Here is an 18,453-nt window from a genome sequence, read left to right as displayed (position 1 = left end):
ATTGCTGAACATTAGTAGCCATTTGCCTTTGAAATTCAATTCCTGTTTCCCTGGAGCTGACTTTAACATCACTTACATTTTCATAGTGGCATTAGAAGTGCGTTTTATTTTCCCAGCTTAACTGAAAGCAAATTCAAGTTTTAAAGACCCAAAAATAATATGAAAGCAGCAAGTCCAGAATAATCACTGTTATTGGCATGTTGGTTTCAGTCATTGTCCTGCCACATCTGTTATTATGAGTTTTGAGATGAAAATAAAAAGCAAACCATACCAGATTCTGTGATAAATGAGACTGAAGAACTAACAGGTCCATAACCAAAGGGATTCTTTGCTTGGACTTTAAAATAATACCTGAAACAAGAAGAGAGGGGAGATAATATTGAAACAGATTCCATTGCAATTGCTAAATTATAAATAATACTAAAACAGGGTAAGAATCAAAGCAGAAGAATTCCACTGAGTATCCTTTGCATTAAATGGAGTTAGATACTGAGCCAGAGTATAAGCTGGCTGTTACAGACAAATGTCTCCTTTTTGCAATTGCTCCCATGCATATTTTTGGAACACTTATTTATGTATCATCTCCCTTCCAAAAACCACACACAACGACATCCACTTTCTATGAAACAACTAACAGCAAAAGACTAAAAGAAAAAGTTGCAAGGAAATAAAATTCTGATCTCAGGAACAGTTTTAAACCAGATTAACTCCTAGGGAAGCAGTGGTGTAAACACCACTGCAAACAGAAACAGCATCAGACTTACATGAGATCAGAAGCTAAGCTTTTGACCTTTCTGTAAAAACTCCAGCAGCATTAAGATCACAATACTTGAGCAAAAGAAGAAAGCATCACATGATGTATTATTGATTCCTCCAAAGTATTCAAATCACATGCTTAACTCAAAGCACATGAATCACCAGTAGAACTCCATTCTTTGCTCAGTAGAAGCAAATTTATCCTCAGCCTTAGAGAAGAATATGTTTAAGTGCATTTTTATACAGTGACTTTTAGTTGATGCCTACCCTGACATTTTCCCCCAGATTAATGTTTTCTTCTTTTCCTTTTATATTTGTATCAGTTCAACAGAAACCAACTAGAATGGAAGATTACTTAAAAATTTCCAGCACAGCATTTTTTAAATTCCTGAGTTTAGGTTTTCCTTTCTTGTCTGCTAGCTCAATTTCATTCTTGTAAAGAAATTAATAAAAAAATTTAAAATTACTGTGCCTCTGTAATATCCACATAGCATTTGGATCTTGGTTTAGCCTCTCATCCAAAAGCAGACATGTCCAAAAGCTCTACACATATAACAGGGCAAGTAATTACTTTCATGGATGGCTGCCACCAAGCACTGGATTACCTCACATGACAGTGTCCCACGTGAATGGAAGGCCTGATGTATCACAGCTGGTGAAAGGGAATCTGCTCCATCAAAAACATCAGGCTGCTCTTCCTGGTGAAGCTCTCTCAGACTTAACCACATAGCAGGGCCTGGAGGTCCCTCCTGAAAGGCCCCTCTCTGACCCAAGCACAGCTCAGCACATTTGAAACCATCCACAGTGACAAACCAGAGGGGACATGGTCAAAACAGACCTTTGGCAAAATGGATTTATTTTTACATTAAAAGGAATGTCTTTTGTCAAGTAAGGCGAACTGCTTTGCCTTAAAATCAAACTGATCTTTATGAAAAGGTAGGAGTTATGTGCAAATCCTCCTTCTTCGGCCAAAGGGTGGTAGTCACATGAACAGTGGGTTTTGCCAAGAAGCAAGGTGGTTATCTCCAGGCTATGGGCCAGGGCATCTCGTTTATTCCTTAAATATTGCAGGTATGTTATCTAGGTGAAATCAACATGGAAGCTACCAGAACTGAAATATGCTAGACTTCACCCATGGCAACAGCTTTACCTTATATCTTCATTGGACCTGGAGCACGTGCATGGTCAGACCCTCTGTGGGACACGTTCCCACATCTGCAAGAGGGACATGTCCCCTGTCCCTGCCATGTCCTGCAGCTGAAACCAGAAAACCACTCCTCTATTGCTCTCTGCAGCCAGTTCTGCCTTCAATTAATGAGTATATGATGCTCACAAACAACTCAGGAGTTCTTTTTTTTAAGACACATATGCTGTGGCAAAAAGAAAACATGATAAATGGCAGAATTCAGCAAGGCTGTGCTTTTTGCTCATGCCCAGCACAATCCTTTTGCTGGCAGAAAAAATTGCCCCTGTTTTTAACTACTGAACTAGATTTTTTGTATAAAAGAGTGTTTAGCATGTCTGGGGAAAGAGGGGAGGGAAGGCAAAAAGCCTCCCATGTGCTTCTCCACTTCTGGAGAAGCCAGGCCACCCAAGCAGAGCATGGCAGCCTGAGCACTGCTTTAATCCCAAATTGCCAATGCTCTCATGGGGCACCTGCATTCCTCCACACCTCCTTCACTAGCGCTCTTGTCACCTGGATCAGGACAGGGGTGAGCAGCACAAGCCTGTCCATAGGGATGGGACACAAGGCAGCAATTCCTCACTGTGGTTCTCAAAAGAGCTGCAACACAGCACCAAGCTTACCTGACTTAGCTCAGTGTTTGCTGTAACAGCTTCAGAAAAGCAGGAGAAAAATGTCTTCCAGCCCACACCTCTCCCATAACCCTTCAAAGCATGGTGGAAAGTATGGATGCTTGATTTCCCACTGCTTCCAAAGAAGTATAATCAGACACCACCTTTCAACACAGTGGCACTGTCTGGGTAACTTTAAATACCCTTAATACACGTGCATTAATGGTATTAAATACACTTAATACACATGTATTAATGGTAGCCTCAAAGCATTCCCATCAGACATATGAGTGCCATAATCTCCCTCAAAACAGAGAGAGAGCAGGCCAAGAACCTTGTGCACCTCTTTAAGTGGGGAAAACCACACAGATTTGTTGCCAATGCATGATGCAGGAACTGATTACCTATGCAGTCAGTACAACTCTGCATTCAGCTGTCCTCTTACCCACCTAGAAGCCCACCTAGGACATATGATGGTTCTTGTTGCCTACCTGACTGTCTAAAAAAAAATAAAATTATGTGATTAAAAAAAAAGAGTGATGAAGTCACTAAATTGCAAAATTTATTCCTAAGCCTCTATACACAGAAGAAAGCTCTAGCTGTACCAGACAGAGAGCCAGATCTCATGATTTGCTGACCTGTGATTTAAACATAGACAATGCTATAACTGCTGTATTAAGAAGGTCAATAAAATAATGCAGTTGGGATATATTTCTTTCTCAGACATGACAAATAAAAAAACAAATTGCCAAAGCCATTCTACGTCCAGGAATCTGACATTTTCATTAGTCAGAATCCTTCAGCTGATGAATTTGCCAGGAAATCTCAAATCAGTATAACTTGACTGGTTTTCATCACATAGAAACATGAACAAAATTTGCAACATATAATTTGATTTACACTTTGCTTAGCCAGAACTGTGCGAATTGCTACCATTAGGCACAGAAGAATCCCAACAGATGCAGTACCATTTGTTGTTCATTTTCAATACAGGCAACAAAAAGACTTTTCCTCCTATGAATAAACTTCCTTTGAGATTTTATATACCAATTCTAGTGATATGTCAAGAAAGGACATAGTGGATTGTAACAGGGCATTGAATATATAGCATGTTTTGTCATTCAGGCTACATGACTAATCATTCAACACACCTGTCATTTAGAGCAAAATTATTCTTTGACTTAATTCAAGGTGTTGGAATTAAATAGCTGGCACTCACAGCACAAAGTGAGATAATCACTCAGCATGACAATTAGGGAAGCAGCTTCTTAAAAAAAAATTAGTTAGCTGCAAATTCCTTTTTCCAGATGTGCCAAAGGCATGTCTGCATGGATCCTCACCCTGCACTCTGCTCAGTGGCAGGCTGAGATGGCAGGATGCACCCCCAGAGCTGCCTACAACTGCACCATTCCTCCATAAGAAAAAAGTGTAAATGAGGGCCTGCAGGTTCACAGGCTAATGCAAAGTGTCTCCCTCCATCTGAAATGGCCCACCACTACATCCCTCATCAATATTTACAACTAATTTTATAACAAGACATCAGAGCCAAGCTGGCAGTGGAGCTTCCTGCAGAGCTGGTATGAGGTAGGTATGTGCCACATAGGTCTACCACCTGCACAGGGCAATGGTTTCATGGACATCTTAGCTCTTTTGTGTGGCCCTGGTGGCACAAAGCAGCCATCTGTGATTGATGCTGCTTGTTGGACATACCGTGGCTTTGTTTCAATGGAGCTATAGAAAGGAAATAGAATTTTTGGTGCATCTGACCCCCTGAAACAGAAGATCCAGGCTCTGTTTGCAGTTGTAAGTCCTGAGTAAATGTTTAAGAACCTCCTATGAAGTACTCTGTACAACACTGGATTGTAGCAGGCACTGTGAGATCAAAATATCTCCAGATGGAAAAAAACCCAAGAGAACAGAAAGAAAGATTTCAGAAGACATGGAGATTCAGGGGTGAAGGACAGTGTTTTAAATAATGAGACTGTCTAGCTACTCCCATCAGGCACTGACACAGCATTCCTGAAAAAGGCAGGAAAAAGTCTAACCATGCTCAGGACAGGGACTGAATGTTTATGGCAAGGATTATAATGTTTCTGACTGCATAAGACTGAGTTAGTGGTTGAGCAGATGCTGTCCAGCCCTTTGCATCATCTTCTGTTACAGCTAAGAATTAAAGTTAGGGAAGGGACCTTGTCAAAACTACTGGTTTAAAGATTTAATAAAGTTTAAAGTCATCTTAGTGTTTACCATCACAAATCACAAGGAAGCATCTCCTTTACCCACTGAAGCTGACCAGAGTTTCACTAATGGAAAAACTTCCACTTCTCAAATGGAGGTCAGACCAGGCCTCAGGAGAAAATTTATAGCATGGATTAAACATAGATTTCTGTTTTGTTTGTAAAACCTAAATAACAGGCAGATGTTTTCCAGGATATGTTGACAGCTTGAAATCTTCTCTGGTGCTGACTTCAGCCAGGATGCCAACCTGCTTCTCATACTCTGTGCATGCTGCAAAATTGCACCACCCATAGCCCTTTGTGGGATGCCCAGTAGCCAACAGCATCTGCTTACAGTAAATTACCTAATCAGACTTTTCTCACAACATTCATTAACAATGCAGACACAAAATCTTTAGATTAACTTCAACTTTTATCCCATATTTTCTTAGGCATGGTATCTTCTCCTAGTGGTTAGAGAGTTATTTTTAAGACAAAAAGTATGCAATCAATTCAGTCTGTGGGTTTGGAGAATGTAAATGATACATAAAATTTCTGTTATAAAGATCCTTCATTCTCCACCACAGACCCCACATGAAGCCTTCATTGCCTTCACAGAGGATACAATAGGGGCCAATGGATTATATAATCTTCAGGAAGATGCTGGAGAAACAATCTGCTTAAATAAGTAGCACCTGCTTGAACTTCCCTATCATGAAACCTTAATTCAACAAGATAGTCACTAGGCTCATGGAGAAGCATGAATCCATAACCTTGCTGTTCCTATAAAACTCCATTCAAATACAGACAAATTGTGACCTGAAGCCTGGAGTTAATGTCCATCTCAGGCATGCTGGCAGCTTAACTCCCACCAATTCCCCTGCACTGAGCATAGCATGGACAGCAGCTGCAGAACTCCTGTGACCTTTCACTGCAACCACTCCTTCTGGTGCTCTGGAGCCCTTTAGGTGTTGGGTATGAGAAGCAGAGAGTTATCCCTGGCCTTCAACACTGTCCTTTGGGCATCAGGAGAGGGAGGGAGACGTGACTGAAAGACTGAAGAGGTGAGGAGCTTCAGCTGGAAGGTAGAAATGGCACAGAAGCAAGAAATGCAGGGCTGCAGCCAGGAGAAGCAGGGGTGTAAAGGCAATGCCTCCCTGGCCTGCATGGGAGACAAAGTAAGAGTGGAGGAATGAATACTGGTGAAGGGGGAAAGGGCTGGGCATACAGAGGAATCTGGGATATGTAGGCAGGAAAAGGTTCTAGCAGCAAGAGGAGAGTTGTTTAGGGAAAGGGAGTCCTCAAGTCATAAGGATGTAGATGTACAAAGACAGAAGGGTCTGCATTCCATAGTGCTTCCATCACTATCTAGGAACAAGAGATCTCAAACCTCTTCCATCTTGCTGTAACAGATGAAACCCTCAGAGCTGTGCCACATACCACCCTGTGTACATTTGGAACAACAATGTTTTGTAAGGAGAGCACTATCAGATGCAGAGTACACCACTGAAGCTCTCCACTGTGAAGTAACTTTGTTTTAACACACCATGAACCAGACTCAAAGATTGTCACTAAGGTCTAGATTACCAATCTTCTGAATAAGTGGCCTTTTTATAACTCTTGGATATGTAAGAAAATGCCTCACGAAGCATGTGATTGACAGTACGGTAGACAGAACAGGAGGCGATTAGATGATTAGATGGACCACGTTTTCCTGTAACATCTTACCTATCTGCTTTTAACTCTGTAGGTGCTCTGAATGTGCTTACCCTGCTTCTCCATAATGAGAATTCCCCTGCTAATTTTCCAGATCTTTGACACTGCAGGTGTTCTCTGCTGAACATGGCCCTCATGCAGCTGCATAAGGAGCTGCTGCAGAAGTTGGTCAGGTTCTGGCCCTCCCAAGGAGATATCATGTCCTCAGAACTCTTTGGCTGGAGGGAAGTCTCTGTGGAGAAGACTTCTTTAAACATTCTGTGATTTCTTGGTGCTTGGATGTTTCCCAGATAGCAAGAGCAACTGCAGGGGCAAACCTGTGTGAGACTATGCTGGAGTCTGGAGAACTGTCATGATGCAGTCAGAAAAATATGCCTCATCATATGCCTCCCAATTGGCTACACTGCTCTGGCTTTTCATAATTCATTTCTCTTATTTTATCATTTTGTCTATTAAGGTTTTAGATGAAGGCCATGCTCAAACAATTCTGTTTTCTAGGTTGAGGTTCTCAATCAACTACTTTTAATGCTCAGAACCTTCCCTTTGCCTACGAATTGTCTTGGAAAGAAAAGATACTTTGGCTGACACCATTTCTTTCTTCTGTGCTGTCCTAGCACAAACCCTATGTGCCTGTCCAAGCAGTCAATGCTCAGATCTGCAGATCACCACCAAGTAAGGCATACTAATTCCAGCCCACAATCCCAGTGCATCTTTCCACTGTGTGAGCAACACCTTCCACCAGTGCCTGAGAGACTGCAGACAGCAGTGTGTGAAGGGCCGAGCCCAAGGGAGCACCAAAAGAATTTCAGGCTCAGAATTTGAGAGACAAGTATTTGAGACACTGCACATCTCTCTGAAGGAGTAATCTGAATGCAGTCCCTCTGTAGCTGTTTATTTTCCCCCCAGTCACCACAAATTATTCCACAAATCTTCACAAATCATGTGAAGCATGCATTCGTGTTCCACCATTTCTGTCAGATTTTTTGTAAGATAAAGACCTAAAACTCCTGCTAAATTGACTTCTGAGCAATTGCCAGAAGCTCACCTTATACCACCAAGTCTTCTCTTCCAGCACATTTATATGAACAGAAAGTAAAAACAGATGAGTGGGCAGCACTTCCCCAGCAGCCTTTAGGCATCAAATCTTGGCCACACATATGTTGGAATGGCCCACATCACATCAAGTCAAACCATGGGTCTATTTTAGCATATTTTAGTATATTTTAGTATATTTTCCCCCCAACATTTGATTATCTAAAAGATTATAAAATACATTTTAAAACAATATTTTCCTTGTTACTGATATGTGTTTTCATACACACAAACATATGTACACACTACTATCTGCTCCAGGGTTAATACCGTAAAGATATCAGGCTGTTGTGCAGTTTATAGAACAATGTGCTGTCCAACAGCATGAGTTAAATCTAAACCAGATGTAAACATTTATACTAAGACCAAGAAAAACAACAGACAACTCTCAAAATTTGTTTTATTTCCTTAACAACTGAAAAGCAGTGGATCAAATCCTTACCGTGTGTTGGGCTTCAGGTTCTCAATGGGCAAGTGAGTAGACCCTGCAGTCCTGGTTGACCACTTATTCTTTAAAAAGTCATCATAGGATGCACTGTAAACCAGATAGCCTGTAAACAGGAAAGAGAAATAGTCGTGAGGATTCTAATTAAATTTTAAATAAATGATATCCCTAGGTGTCACAGTACATTTTAAGGATAAAAGGAATTGAAACATCTTTGAATATGAAAGTGATTACATGCCTAACTCTCCTGGAAAATCCTGGCCTGTAAGAATTTCTTATCATTAGCTAATAATGATGGAGCATTACATCAGAGGACAGCACCCAGTTGTGAATTCTGATTTTAAAAACAGTAAAGGCAAAAAGATGAGAGGTAATGCATTCACTGTTTTAAGTGACACATTGACTGTGCAGACACCAGTACAAGTGGTCATTTAGGAAAACCTTCCCCTTCTCCTCTCTCCCATCAGGAGAGGAACCCTCAGGAGAGTACCTGTTACCATGTCTCCTTGAGCAGGTTTGGCCCAGTCCACAATGACAAAGGAGTGACAGCCTTCGACTGCCACAACTGTGATGTTGTGAGGGGCTTTCAAGGGACGCTGATCTTTCTCTCTGAAGTCATTGGGAATGATTTCATCAAGGCTCTCCACTTGGAAATGTTCCAGGGCCTCTGTCAAGGAGCAGGGAGCTGCTGGATCCTTATTGAGATAGGTCACATAAGGAGCTAGAAAAGACAGGGAAGGGCAGCATTTAGTAAGGAGTTTGAGGGATCCCAGAATAGCACACAGGCTGGCAATTTCCTTAAGAGAGACACATTTTGTGGTGCATTTTAAAATTCCTCACCTTGCAGCCCAGAGACCGCTGCCAACAAAGCATGGCTTACAGCCAAATTGATTGATGAGCAGGAGGAATGGGATATCAACATGCAGGTTAACCTACCCCACACCCACAACTTTATTACCAAATTATGCAAAGATGGAAGGACTGTCTTTGCTACAAGAGGCAGAAGAGAGCAGTCTGACTGCAGCACCCTCTGCTTGCTACCTCCAGCTCCTCCGGAAGGTGGGATGAAAATGTCACCCAAATTCTGCCTTTCCAACATGGGAACAGATCCCTGACACAGCCTTCAATCATCTAAGACTTTACAGGTCTAAGTGGTTGGTTCTTACACAAACATCCTCAAGCTGGAGCAAAACAACAAAAGAAACGTGAAGAGTAATTCCAAGGTGAAGTCCAACCAGTTTAAAGGGATTGTTGTGGTCCCCTGGGTACTAAGGGACCAGGAGCCATGAGTGCCTACCTTCCAGGCACGTGCTCCCAACCTGTAACTTCTATTTTTAAAAGCTTTATACTGACTGGAATTGCACTTCAGTTCAGGAAAAGATTAAACCATCTTTTTATTGCCTTAAAAGTCACCGTAACATTCATAGGAAGGACTATAAAACATGCTTTGGAAATGTTTATTCAGTTGCAATAATACAATTCATTGAAATGGTAATATTATTTCCCTAGTGCCTTGAAATGTTCATAAACCAACGTTTCTTGGTTTATCTTATTGGATTTCATGCCCTAAAGGAATTTTTTCCAGATCTTGCAATGAAGTTAATTTTAGCCTCTCCAGCTAAATGAATCAAGAAGCACTGTCAGTGAGAGAGCTGAATAGAAATATCATGAAATTGTTTGGACAGGGAAACTGAAGATGTACTGGAAAAAGTTTTGGCATATATAAAAACAAATCTTTTTCTCCAGCAGCAGCGTTTCACTCTAAGCCACATGAAGCTTGTGGATATTGGAAGGGAAGCCAAGATATGTCAAAGATGATTCTCCATCCCTTGAACTCTTTTCTGAAGTGCCAGGTGAGTCAGCAGCTGACTTGACCTCAGTTCAAGTGCCAGAAATATGTAAAGGGCTGCAGGGGAGCTGCAGAGAAGCAGAGCAGCTCTGAAGTCAGTGCTGCAACACCAACCTACACACTTGAATGGCTCGTGTACACCAGAGACATGGCTCATGTAATGGGGGCTCCTTCACCAAATGCCTTCTACTGAGAAAATGTCCAAATACCAAAATCATACTTATCTCTACTGGATTTATTTTTTTGAAAGTTCATATCCAAAGTGCCATTCATTCCTTGACTTTGGAGCACCTTTTGAAGCACACATGCTTGTGCAAGGTGGGTGAAATCACTGAGTTTGAACAAATCAGTGGAAAATAATCAGGTCCCCCAGAGGAAGACTCACACCTACATGGAGACTTGCCCTGCTGGAACTGCTGGTGTGAAGTTAGATGCAGTTAAGCTGAACTGGTGTCTCACTGGTGGTGAGACACTCTTGCTCTCTTACTCACTTCAGCTAGACCAAACACAATGCAGAACACAGAACAGAGCACTCACACTGAAAAAGTACAAAGAGGTTTTTACCGGTTCAACAAAACCATTGTGGGCCCACGCATAAACATGCAAGCATTGAAGCAAGGAAATAACTACTGCTGTTTGGGTTTCCAAGGTGGCAATCCTTAAAAGGACCACACACACGTCTACTGGATGTGTTTGTGCAATGGTCTCAGCTGAAGGGCTGGCCTAGCTGAAACAAGAATTCTTTGCAGCACAAGTAGTAAGCTAGATAAGGCAAAGGGCATCCTTACCAGTGAAGCGTTTCTTCCCAGCAATGTCATATTCTGACACAGGGCCAGTGCCACCAACACCGGTCTCCGGATAGACAACTTCCAATTCTGTCGTGGTAGAAGCAGCGGTAGTGGTGGCAGTGGTGGTGGTTGGTGGCAAAGTGCTCTCAAAAAACTCGTAGTCTTCAGAGAAAATAAGATGAAAGTGTTAGCATGCTTCATCTAATTTTGGCTTAACTATGAGAAGGGAAATAATTCTGTCATGGCCACAGTCCCAAAGAAGTGCTACACACCCCGCCCGGTGGGGCCACTGCACATTCCTTACAGAACTCTTTGTAGAGGTTGGTCAAAGTTCAGCCTTGCAATAGTTTCTACCAAAGTAATGGACAGAGAGAAGAGTCTTTGCCCCAGAATACTCATGTTACTGCTGATTTAGACCTCACTCACACAGTTAAACAGGACAAAAATTAACAAATGTATTTGTAAAGCAATATCCTGAATGTGTATCTGCCACCTCCTCTCACAAACCCCAAGAGAAGATAGAACAGTAACTGAATCCTGGCCTAAGCCCTCAGATGCCAAAGGAAGTAGAGAAGGGAGAGAAAAAAATTACTTTCTAAGAAAACTCAGTGTTGCAATTCAAAAGCCCTAGAGGTGGTCCAATACTGCTCTCAAACCCTCCTGTGACGGGAGGTGCAGAGTCCGGAACTTTCCAATTGTGGTCCCTGCAGGGCCATGAAGGAAGGAAAACTGTCCCACATGAGCCTCATTATGTTCAGTCCTATTTAACTCAGTGCTCTTTGAAAAGCTGCTGCGCTACCTGACTGGCACACAAAATGAAGGGAAAGTAGCATTTGGCATCTCTGCCATGACCTCATGCAGGCTGGGGAACTCAGCTCATGTCCTTGAGTGTTTTGTGCTTAAACTGCTAAAGTGTGTGTTTTCTGCAGGTGACCTGTACCTAAGGGGAGGCCTGGCAAAAGACCTGTGCACTGAGGATATTCTGCATCCATGGAGATGTAAAGGAAATGGGATGTATGTCTTGTGCAGTTTTTAATTCATTCCCTCCTCTCCACATTCTAAATGTCAGTTTCAGTATGAAGTGATCAGCATTATAAGTACAAATGTCTACAATATCTTCCACTCAGCTGCTGCACTCTCTTTTTAAATATTTTTCTGTTGTTGATTAGACTTAAGATCCAGCACTACAACCACAAATAAAAAAAACTTTCATTGTTCTAGAACCATAAATTCTACTAAAAAACTTTTTGTTTAACTGAGGTTTGTACTAATCCACTTCCATATGTGGGGGCAGGAGCAGGAATTTGAGGACTAAGAGGGATAGAACATCCGATGTCACGGATGGCAGAAAGTGAATTTCAGTTCCAATAGAGAATTTGCATTCCCTATGCAAACTTACAATTAAATGCTGTGACTTGACGCTTCCTCTTTAGCTAAGGTTTTTATGTCCTTGATTATAATATCAAGATGGCATGAATCTAACTCTAAAAAAATATTTCCCTCTTTTCCTTTCATCTGATTTCAAATCTCTTTGATATAAATTCTACATGAATTAAGCAGATTATCTACTTTATATGTAGGTGATCTTATTCAGTATGAGCATGCTTAATTGTCCAAATGCAGACTACACATTGAAGAAGCAACTCGCTAAGGTATTTTGATTGTTCAGGGATTGAATGTTATCTGGATTTTGTATTTTAGAGGAGGCAATTGACTTTGACGGGGATGGAGTTAGAAGTTTTACCAGAGAAAGTAAATCTAGGATTGAAGCAGTGTCTGTATGACACAGCTCTAAAAAGTAATTTATTTCCTCAGTAGGTTCCTGTTAGATTGCAGGACTGATAGAAAGGGACTTTTATGTCCAGAAACAGATGGTTTTAGATCCTTTCTCTTCATATGTAATGCAGAACCATTTTCCAGCTCAGCATCACTTGCTTAAGCTCCCATTTACCAATCTGCCTCCTTGAACCCAGTTCTGAAGAAAGAAGACAGAGAAAAAGGCAACATGTCACTTGCAATAGACTCCTACAGTTAACCCATACCATCATCATATATCACATAAGCTTCTGGAGTTGCTGTCACATCTGAATCCAGTCCTGAGAATGTATCTATTGACAGAGAAAGAAAAAAAAATGCTGTAAGAATTCAATAAAATAATTCTGGAATAAAGTTTAATATAAAAATATTTAGCCAGTGAAATTGTAAAGAAAAAGATAACTTCCTGGTTTCCAAATAATGCAGTGACAGTCTGCCCTGCACATTGAGAATAACAGATGAGAAGCTAAGTGCAGTAGTCAGGAGTTTTGTTGGGGAAAAATGGGCTCAGGGCTACTACATAAAATTAAGAGTAATCACCTTCCAGAAGCTCTGCCCCAGGCCCCAGCTGCTCTGGAGCAAAGGTAGGCTGCCAGCAACTATATAAAGATCACATCTGGATTTGACAATATTTTATAGCCTCAGAAGCAGCAAATGTGAAAACATTATATGCCAAAAAAACCAACCAAGGAATTAAATATTTCTACCCAAATATTTTTTATGGAGGTATAAAAACAAACAGCCCACAGAGCCATGACATTTATAGCCCATGTCAATGGTCTTGCAAGGAATGCAGCCCAAAAGGAATGGATTTGTAGAATGAAGTAATTAGTGCTGGATTTTCTGGGGTTTTACTCTGCACTAGCTCTACTCTGATCCTATGGAATGGCTGCCCATTACAGGTTGGGCCACATAGGTGTAATCCTGAAGCACTGCTCCGCATTGGTTTCATCCAGCATGAATTCAGTTCAGGAAATCAGAGTGAGATTGCTCCAGGATGCAAATGAAAGCACAGCAATGACAGATGATTATGAGATGCACATCAAAAACTCCCTACTGATCCACCCCAAAACCCAATGCAGATGCACCAATAGACTTCCCAGCTGACTATTCCTTGATATTATCTCATTATCTCTGCAGGACATGAATTCAGCACCAGATACATCAACCATCAAGTACCTCATCTGTTGAATCCCAAAGGCTTTCCTGCACACTCTGAGGAAAATGTTTCTTCACATTATTTAGGGAAGCCAAAAGATACCCAAAGCTCAGCACAGTCATAAAAAGCCATGAAAACAAAACAAAAGCACTGTGCTGTAACTCACTGCAGGCACTATCAGAAGTCTCCAATGCAATGCTGGGGCTGGGGAGTGGCCAGCATTGGAACAAAGACAAAAGAAAGACAGCTTTGACCTCCAGACACTTCATATATATTGGTCACACTCCTGTAACACTCAGTATGGAAGCAATAGTGTTATTTTCAACTAAACCAGAACTGCAAACAGTGCAAAGTTTCAACTGCCAATGTTAAATACCTCACAAATATAATCTGAATGATACATTTTAATTTTGCTGATTTTTTTTTTGAACCAACAATTACTGTATAACTGCTTTTTTTCTCCTAAAATAATTTTATTTTAAATACACTGCACGATTTTAATGCCAAAATATGCTTTAAAACACAGGAAATGGGTTCATTCTTGTCAGACTTTCATATATAAGAATCTGATATTTCCTTATGGTAGACTTCTGCAGCACTCTTCAGGAGATGATCCCCTTGGAAGTCACTTGTCTTCTCTGAAGGTAGTCAGTCCCAAAGTAGATTCTTTGCTGAATTCTGCACATCTACCCACAACTGGCCAACATCAACCAACATCTATAACGTATGCACGTACCTTTGACTGCCTATATGCAAGGAATAAAGAGGATCAGATATGCAGAAATTTGAAATCTTCCACGAGCAGATTTCAACTCATCCATGCATATTAGCTAGTAAGTCCTTGGCCTATGTACAGCCCAGCAAAGCCAAATTTAATTTTCTATTTTTGTACTCAATTTCAGTTACTGTGCTTGTTTAACATTAGCTGTGTCATGGTGACAATAAGAGTACTCTCCAATAGACCTCTCATTTTATTATTTTCTGTACACACTCCAGCTGCAGTTCTTCACCTTGCACCATCACCCTTTGCTGAATCTCTTGCCTGTAATAAATGAGGCCAAATCTTCCTATGACCACTTGCCACAGACTTTTGGCATCTGTAAGGAAAGTCTAGCTGTCTTACTTCTTTTACAAATTCCATCACTTGATTTTATCACAAGTAACGCGTGGTTAAGTCTCCACCTGTTTTTTTTCTTTGTGAGCTCATGAACAAAGTTGAGTTGATTTCACTGACAAATCATGCTTGTGTGGCCAAACTCCTCCTTGAGAGTTAAAGACTGATGAATATAGTGAAAAGCTGGTAATAAATTCTGCTGGAGCAAGAAGAAATCCTGACAGAGATAAAAGAATTTGCCAAAGCTTAAGTAGAACATTTGGAGCTGGGTTTTGGCACTTGCAGACCCTGTTTGTGAATAAAGCCCTTAGCAACAAATATCAAGCTTTGGCAGAAAAAGTATTTCACTAAACAATGTGGAGTAATTTCTAGACTCAGATTAAAGGGAAAGACAAGATAAAAATATAATTTAAAGTAATTTGGAAATGGTCAAGTGAAAATTGCATTGTTTTGATAATTGAGTAGTAGTTTAGCCCTCTTGAAATATACACTTCCGTTGTTAAACAGTAGCAGCCATCATTAAATAAATACCACAAAGATCTTTACTTTTCTAGCAAGTTCTTTGTGGAACAGGCAGACTGTTTTCCTGTGTTTATTTAATCCTGAAGCAGGTCACTAAGATTTGAAAAAATTGAAAAAGTCTCTTCAGAGAAGATTTCCAAATTCCCAGGTAGGGACTAGTATTGCAAAAGCTATAAGGTAATTAGCCTTAAGAACCAGGTAAGAAGCAGAAACCCAGCACCATCCTTTCAGCCTTCCACTGTGAGGCATTGGCAGACATACTGTCAAAATGCCAGGCAGTTTATGAGTTACTTCAAGGCCATTCTCATTGAACACACAGCCTGAATAAAAACTTAATTTTCATTCGTGCTTCTATCAAGTTCAAAGATTCAACAAGCCCATCTGGTAGAAGGCAAAAAGCCCAAGCAGAATTTTTAATGTGTTCAGAAAATCACATGAAAATTCCCCAGCCCACAGCTCTGCTAAACCTAACACTGCAAAGGATTTTGTTGCTCATCTTCTGGAGCCTACCTTCAGATTTAACCCCAGATGTATGTCATGAACTTCTACTGTTCTTACAATGTGTATTCTCAGAAGAGGTCCTCCAGGTACCAAATAGCACAGGCCAAAAAAGAGGAAACGTTACAGGATGTAATCAACATCTAAGATAAGCAAAAGGAGCTGGGGGGTGTGGGAGGGATTCTAACTACCAAAAATCATGGCTCCCTTTAGGCAACTTTGAAAGTATGAGAGTGACCATATATAACAATATTTGTAACATTTTTGTAAGTACAATTAAGAACTACGAACTTTCCATAGGGAAAAGCAAAACTCTTCATATTAATATTTAATGATTTTATGATTTTTACATGTGTGTGTGTGTGTGTGTGTGTGTACACATCTGTGCATATCTACACATGCAAGCATGCTTCTATAACTGCACAGTGTCAGAGGTGGCTAATTTTAATAAATACTAACACTATAACTCATTGTAATTTTACCTGCAGAAGGAGCTGACATCTCTGACTCATTAACTGTCATGGGCCGCGGGTAAGGGAATTTTGTTTTCTGCTTCTGAGATCTTCTCCCAGGATGCCATCCTTAGACTCACTGTGAGTTGCTGGAGCCACACCTTTCTATATCACTGCCCTTTTCAAAGTGATAGTTCAGCTTCCTAGGCCATGGTTTCATGACCTACTTGTAAATCTACTTTGACTTAAGAGACACAGGTGTATAGAAGAAAGGTAAAGGGGCTTCACTAGCCATTAAAACAGTTGTCAGATGTCTGACTGCCAACATGCTGGTAAAGTTATGGCTGTGCTGCTATTGCCCACTGGTAGAATGAGTTGAGGATTAAAATAAGCAGCTAACTTGCAATCCAGGTGCTGAAAGCATAAAACACCACAGGGAACAGGCTCAACACCAAAAGACGCTAGTGCATTTACTTGTGTTTACTTTGGATTTCAGTTTGGCATCAAAACCTAAGCTTGTATAACAGCAACAGCAAAAAATGACCTGCACTGACACTGGTTCATATCTACAGATATTAAAGAAATTAGTGTACAACTCTCTGCCTTATCTGTGCAGAGCCTGGGTTGCCTTTCACCAGCTTCATCTGTGCTGTGCTGCATTCCTGCTAGACAATCTATCTCCAAGGGCTGGCAAGAGAGCAAGAATCTCACTTTGCAAATGCTGTTTCCACCATGGCTCAAAAGAGAGACTTTTCAGAATTCATTGTGATAAGTGAACACAACACAGACAAAATGTATAGCTCCTCCAGCTCCTTCCCTGGCCTGAAATGGAATGAGAAAAACTTATATGTAAGTGCTTTGACCACAAAGTTACTGCTTAGACTTGTACCCCTGTGAGTGAACATATAAAAGTGGATCCAACACAATGTAAGAAATTTGCTGAAAACAACACAATTTCACAAAAAACCTCAGCTTTGGTGAAAGTTGGCATTTGCCAGTGAAAATCCATTTATCACTCAAACACTTCTTCATATGCTCTAATCTCAGCTCCTACCTTATCAAATGGACCAAAATCTTCAGAGGCAGATTCTCCACCATTCCACATCTGTGTAACTGCACTGCACAAACAGCACAGCCACAGGAATTCAAACAGCACAAAAGGAAATTACCTTCTGCATTGCACTCTGGCAGGCCATCCAAGCCCAGGAGCAAGTTGCCTTCATCATCATACTCCCCGTAGGTGCCTGGAGGACAGGTGGGTGTGGGTTTCTCGGTGGGTGGCTCAGTGGTGGTCGGCTCTGGAGTGGTGGTGGTGCTGGTGGTGGTTGTAGCAACAGTTGTTGTAGTGGTTGTGGTGGTGGTGGTGGTAGTTGTTGTAGGTACTGTTGTAGTAGTAGTTGAGGGAGTGGTTGTTTTCTTAACCATCTCAAGACCAATCAGAGGCTTTCCTCCAAGGCTTATTATTGGTTTATCTTGTGCACTCGCTACAGGTTTACTAAATCTGCTATGTCCAAACAAAGGTAATCCATCAGGACTCACCATTGGAGCACCCTTTTCATCTAAGAGAGAAGAACAAAACCAAAAAATCTCACCGTTAATCCACTTCGGGCTTATAGCATAAAGCATTACTGTGTTTTATCACAGTAGATGCCACAAAAGCACTGAATAGAGTGAATAGAGCCTTCTGTAAGTAAACTGACAGAGAAGGAGAGTGTTACTTAGGAAAGAGCCATGGCTAAGGAAGCTGGAAAATGGTTCAGAAGAACCTCAAAAAAACCACAGTGGTGTTCACATTTTTTCAGCTGTTTGATAAACACTCCAGGGAGGTTTCATTTCAGAATCACAATGTGCAGACAATGATGGCATTTCATCTAAGTCACTCTCATCAACTAACTGTTGATGAAATGTATGATGAATCCATATTCTGTTCCTTAATGTCAAACACATGCAAGGAAAATCTGGGATGAGCTGGCAAGATGTTGTCACTACAGATAAACTTGTGTGCCAAATTCTGGGTACTGTAAATATTCATGGTAGCCAGCTTAACAATAGGCACTGAATTTGTATTCAAGAGAACTGTATAGGTGGATTGACATGCAAACAGCAGTCTTCAGAGAACACAAACAGGGTTTCTTACTATTTGTGGTCGGCTTTAGAAGAAAAAAATGAAATAAACACATCCATATGGCTGGTACAGTGCTAGAAGTGGGGAATAATTATTCCTATGTATACAAAGA

The 18,453-nt window shown here is 40.9% G+C and overlaps 1 protein-coding gene across 1 annotated transcript in view; it reads right to left on the bottom strand.

The window, feature by feature from the left end:
* FNDC1 (fibronectin type III domain containing 1) overlaps positions 1–18,453 on the bottom strand; it is a 61,365-nt gene that overhangs the window by 6,613 nt on the left and 36,299 nt on the right. Inside the window, exons 11-16 of the mRNA XM_054279414.1 lie at positions 17,386–17,775; positions 12,699–12,764; positions 10,657–10,818; positions 8,510–8,740; positions 8,017–8,125; positions 272–351 (exon numbers count right to left, since the gene is read on the bottom strand). Of these exons, the coding sequence (XP_054135389.1) occupies positions 272–351; positions 8,017–8,125; positions 8,510–8,740; positions 10,657–10,818; positions 12,699–12,764; positions 17,386–17,775 (1,038 nt within the window). The remainder of the gene's footprint in view (positions 1–271; positions 352–8,016; positions 8,126–8,509; positions 8,741–10,656; positions 10,819–12,698; positions 12,765–17,385; positions 17,776–18,453) is intronic.

This window comes from Melozone crissalis, unplaced genomic scaffold (genome assembly GCF_028551555.1).
Source record: "Melozone crissalis strain CALT ecotype California unplaced genomic scaffold, PUWL_Pcris_2 ptg000027l_1, whole genome shotgun sequence".
NCBI classification, from domain to species: domain Eukaryota; kingdom Metazoa; phylum Chordata; class Aves; order Passeriformes; family Passerellidae; genus Melozone; species Melozone crissalis.
The sequence above is the reverse complement of the archived record's forward strand: the minus strand, read 5'-3'. Positions and strand labels throughout refer to the sequence as shown.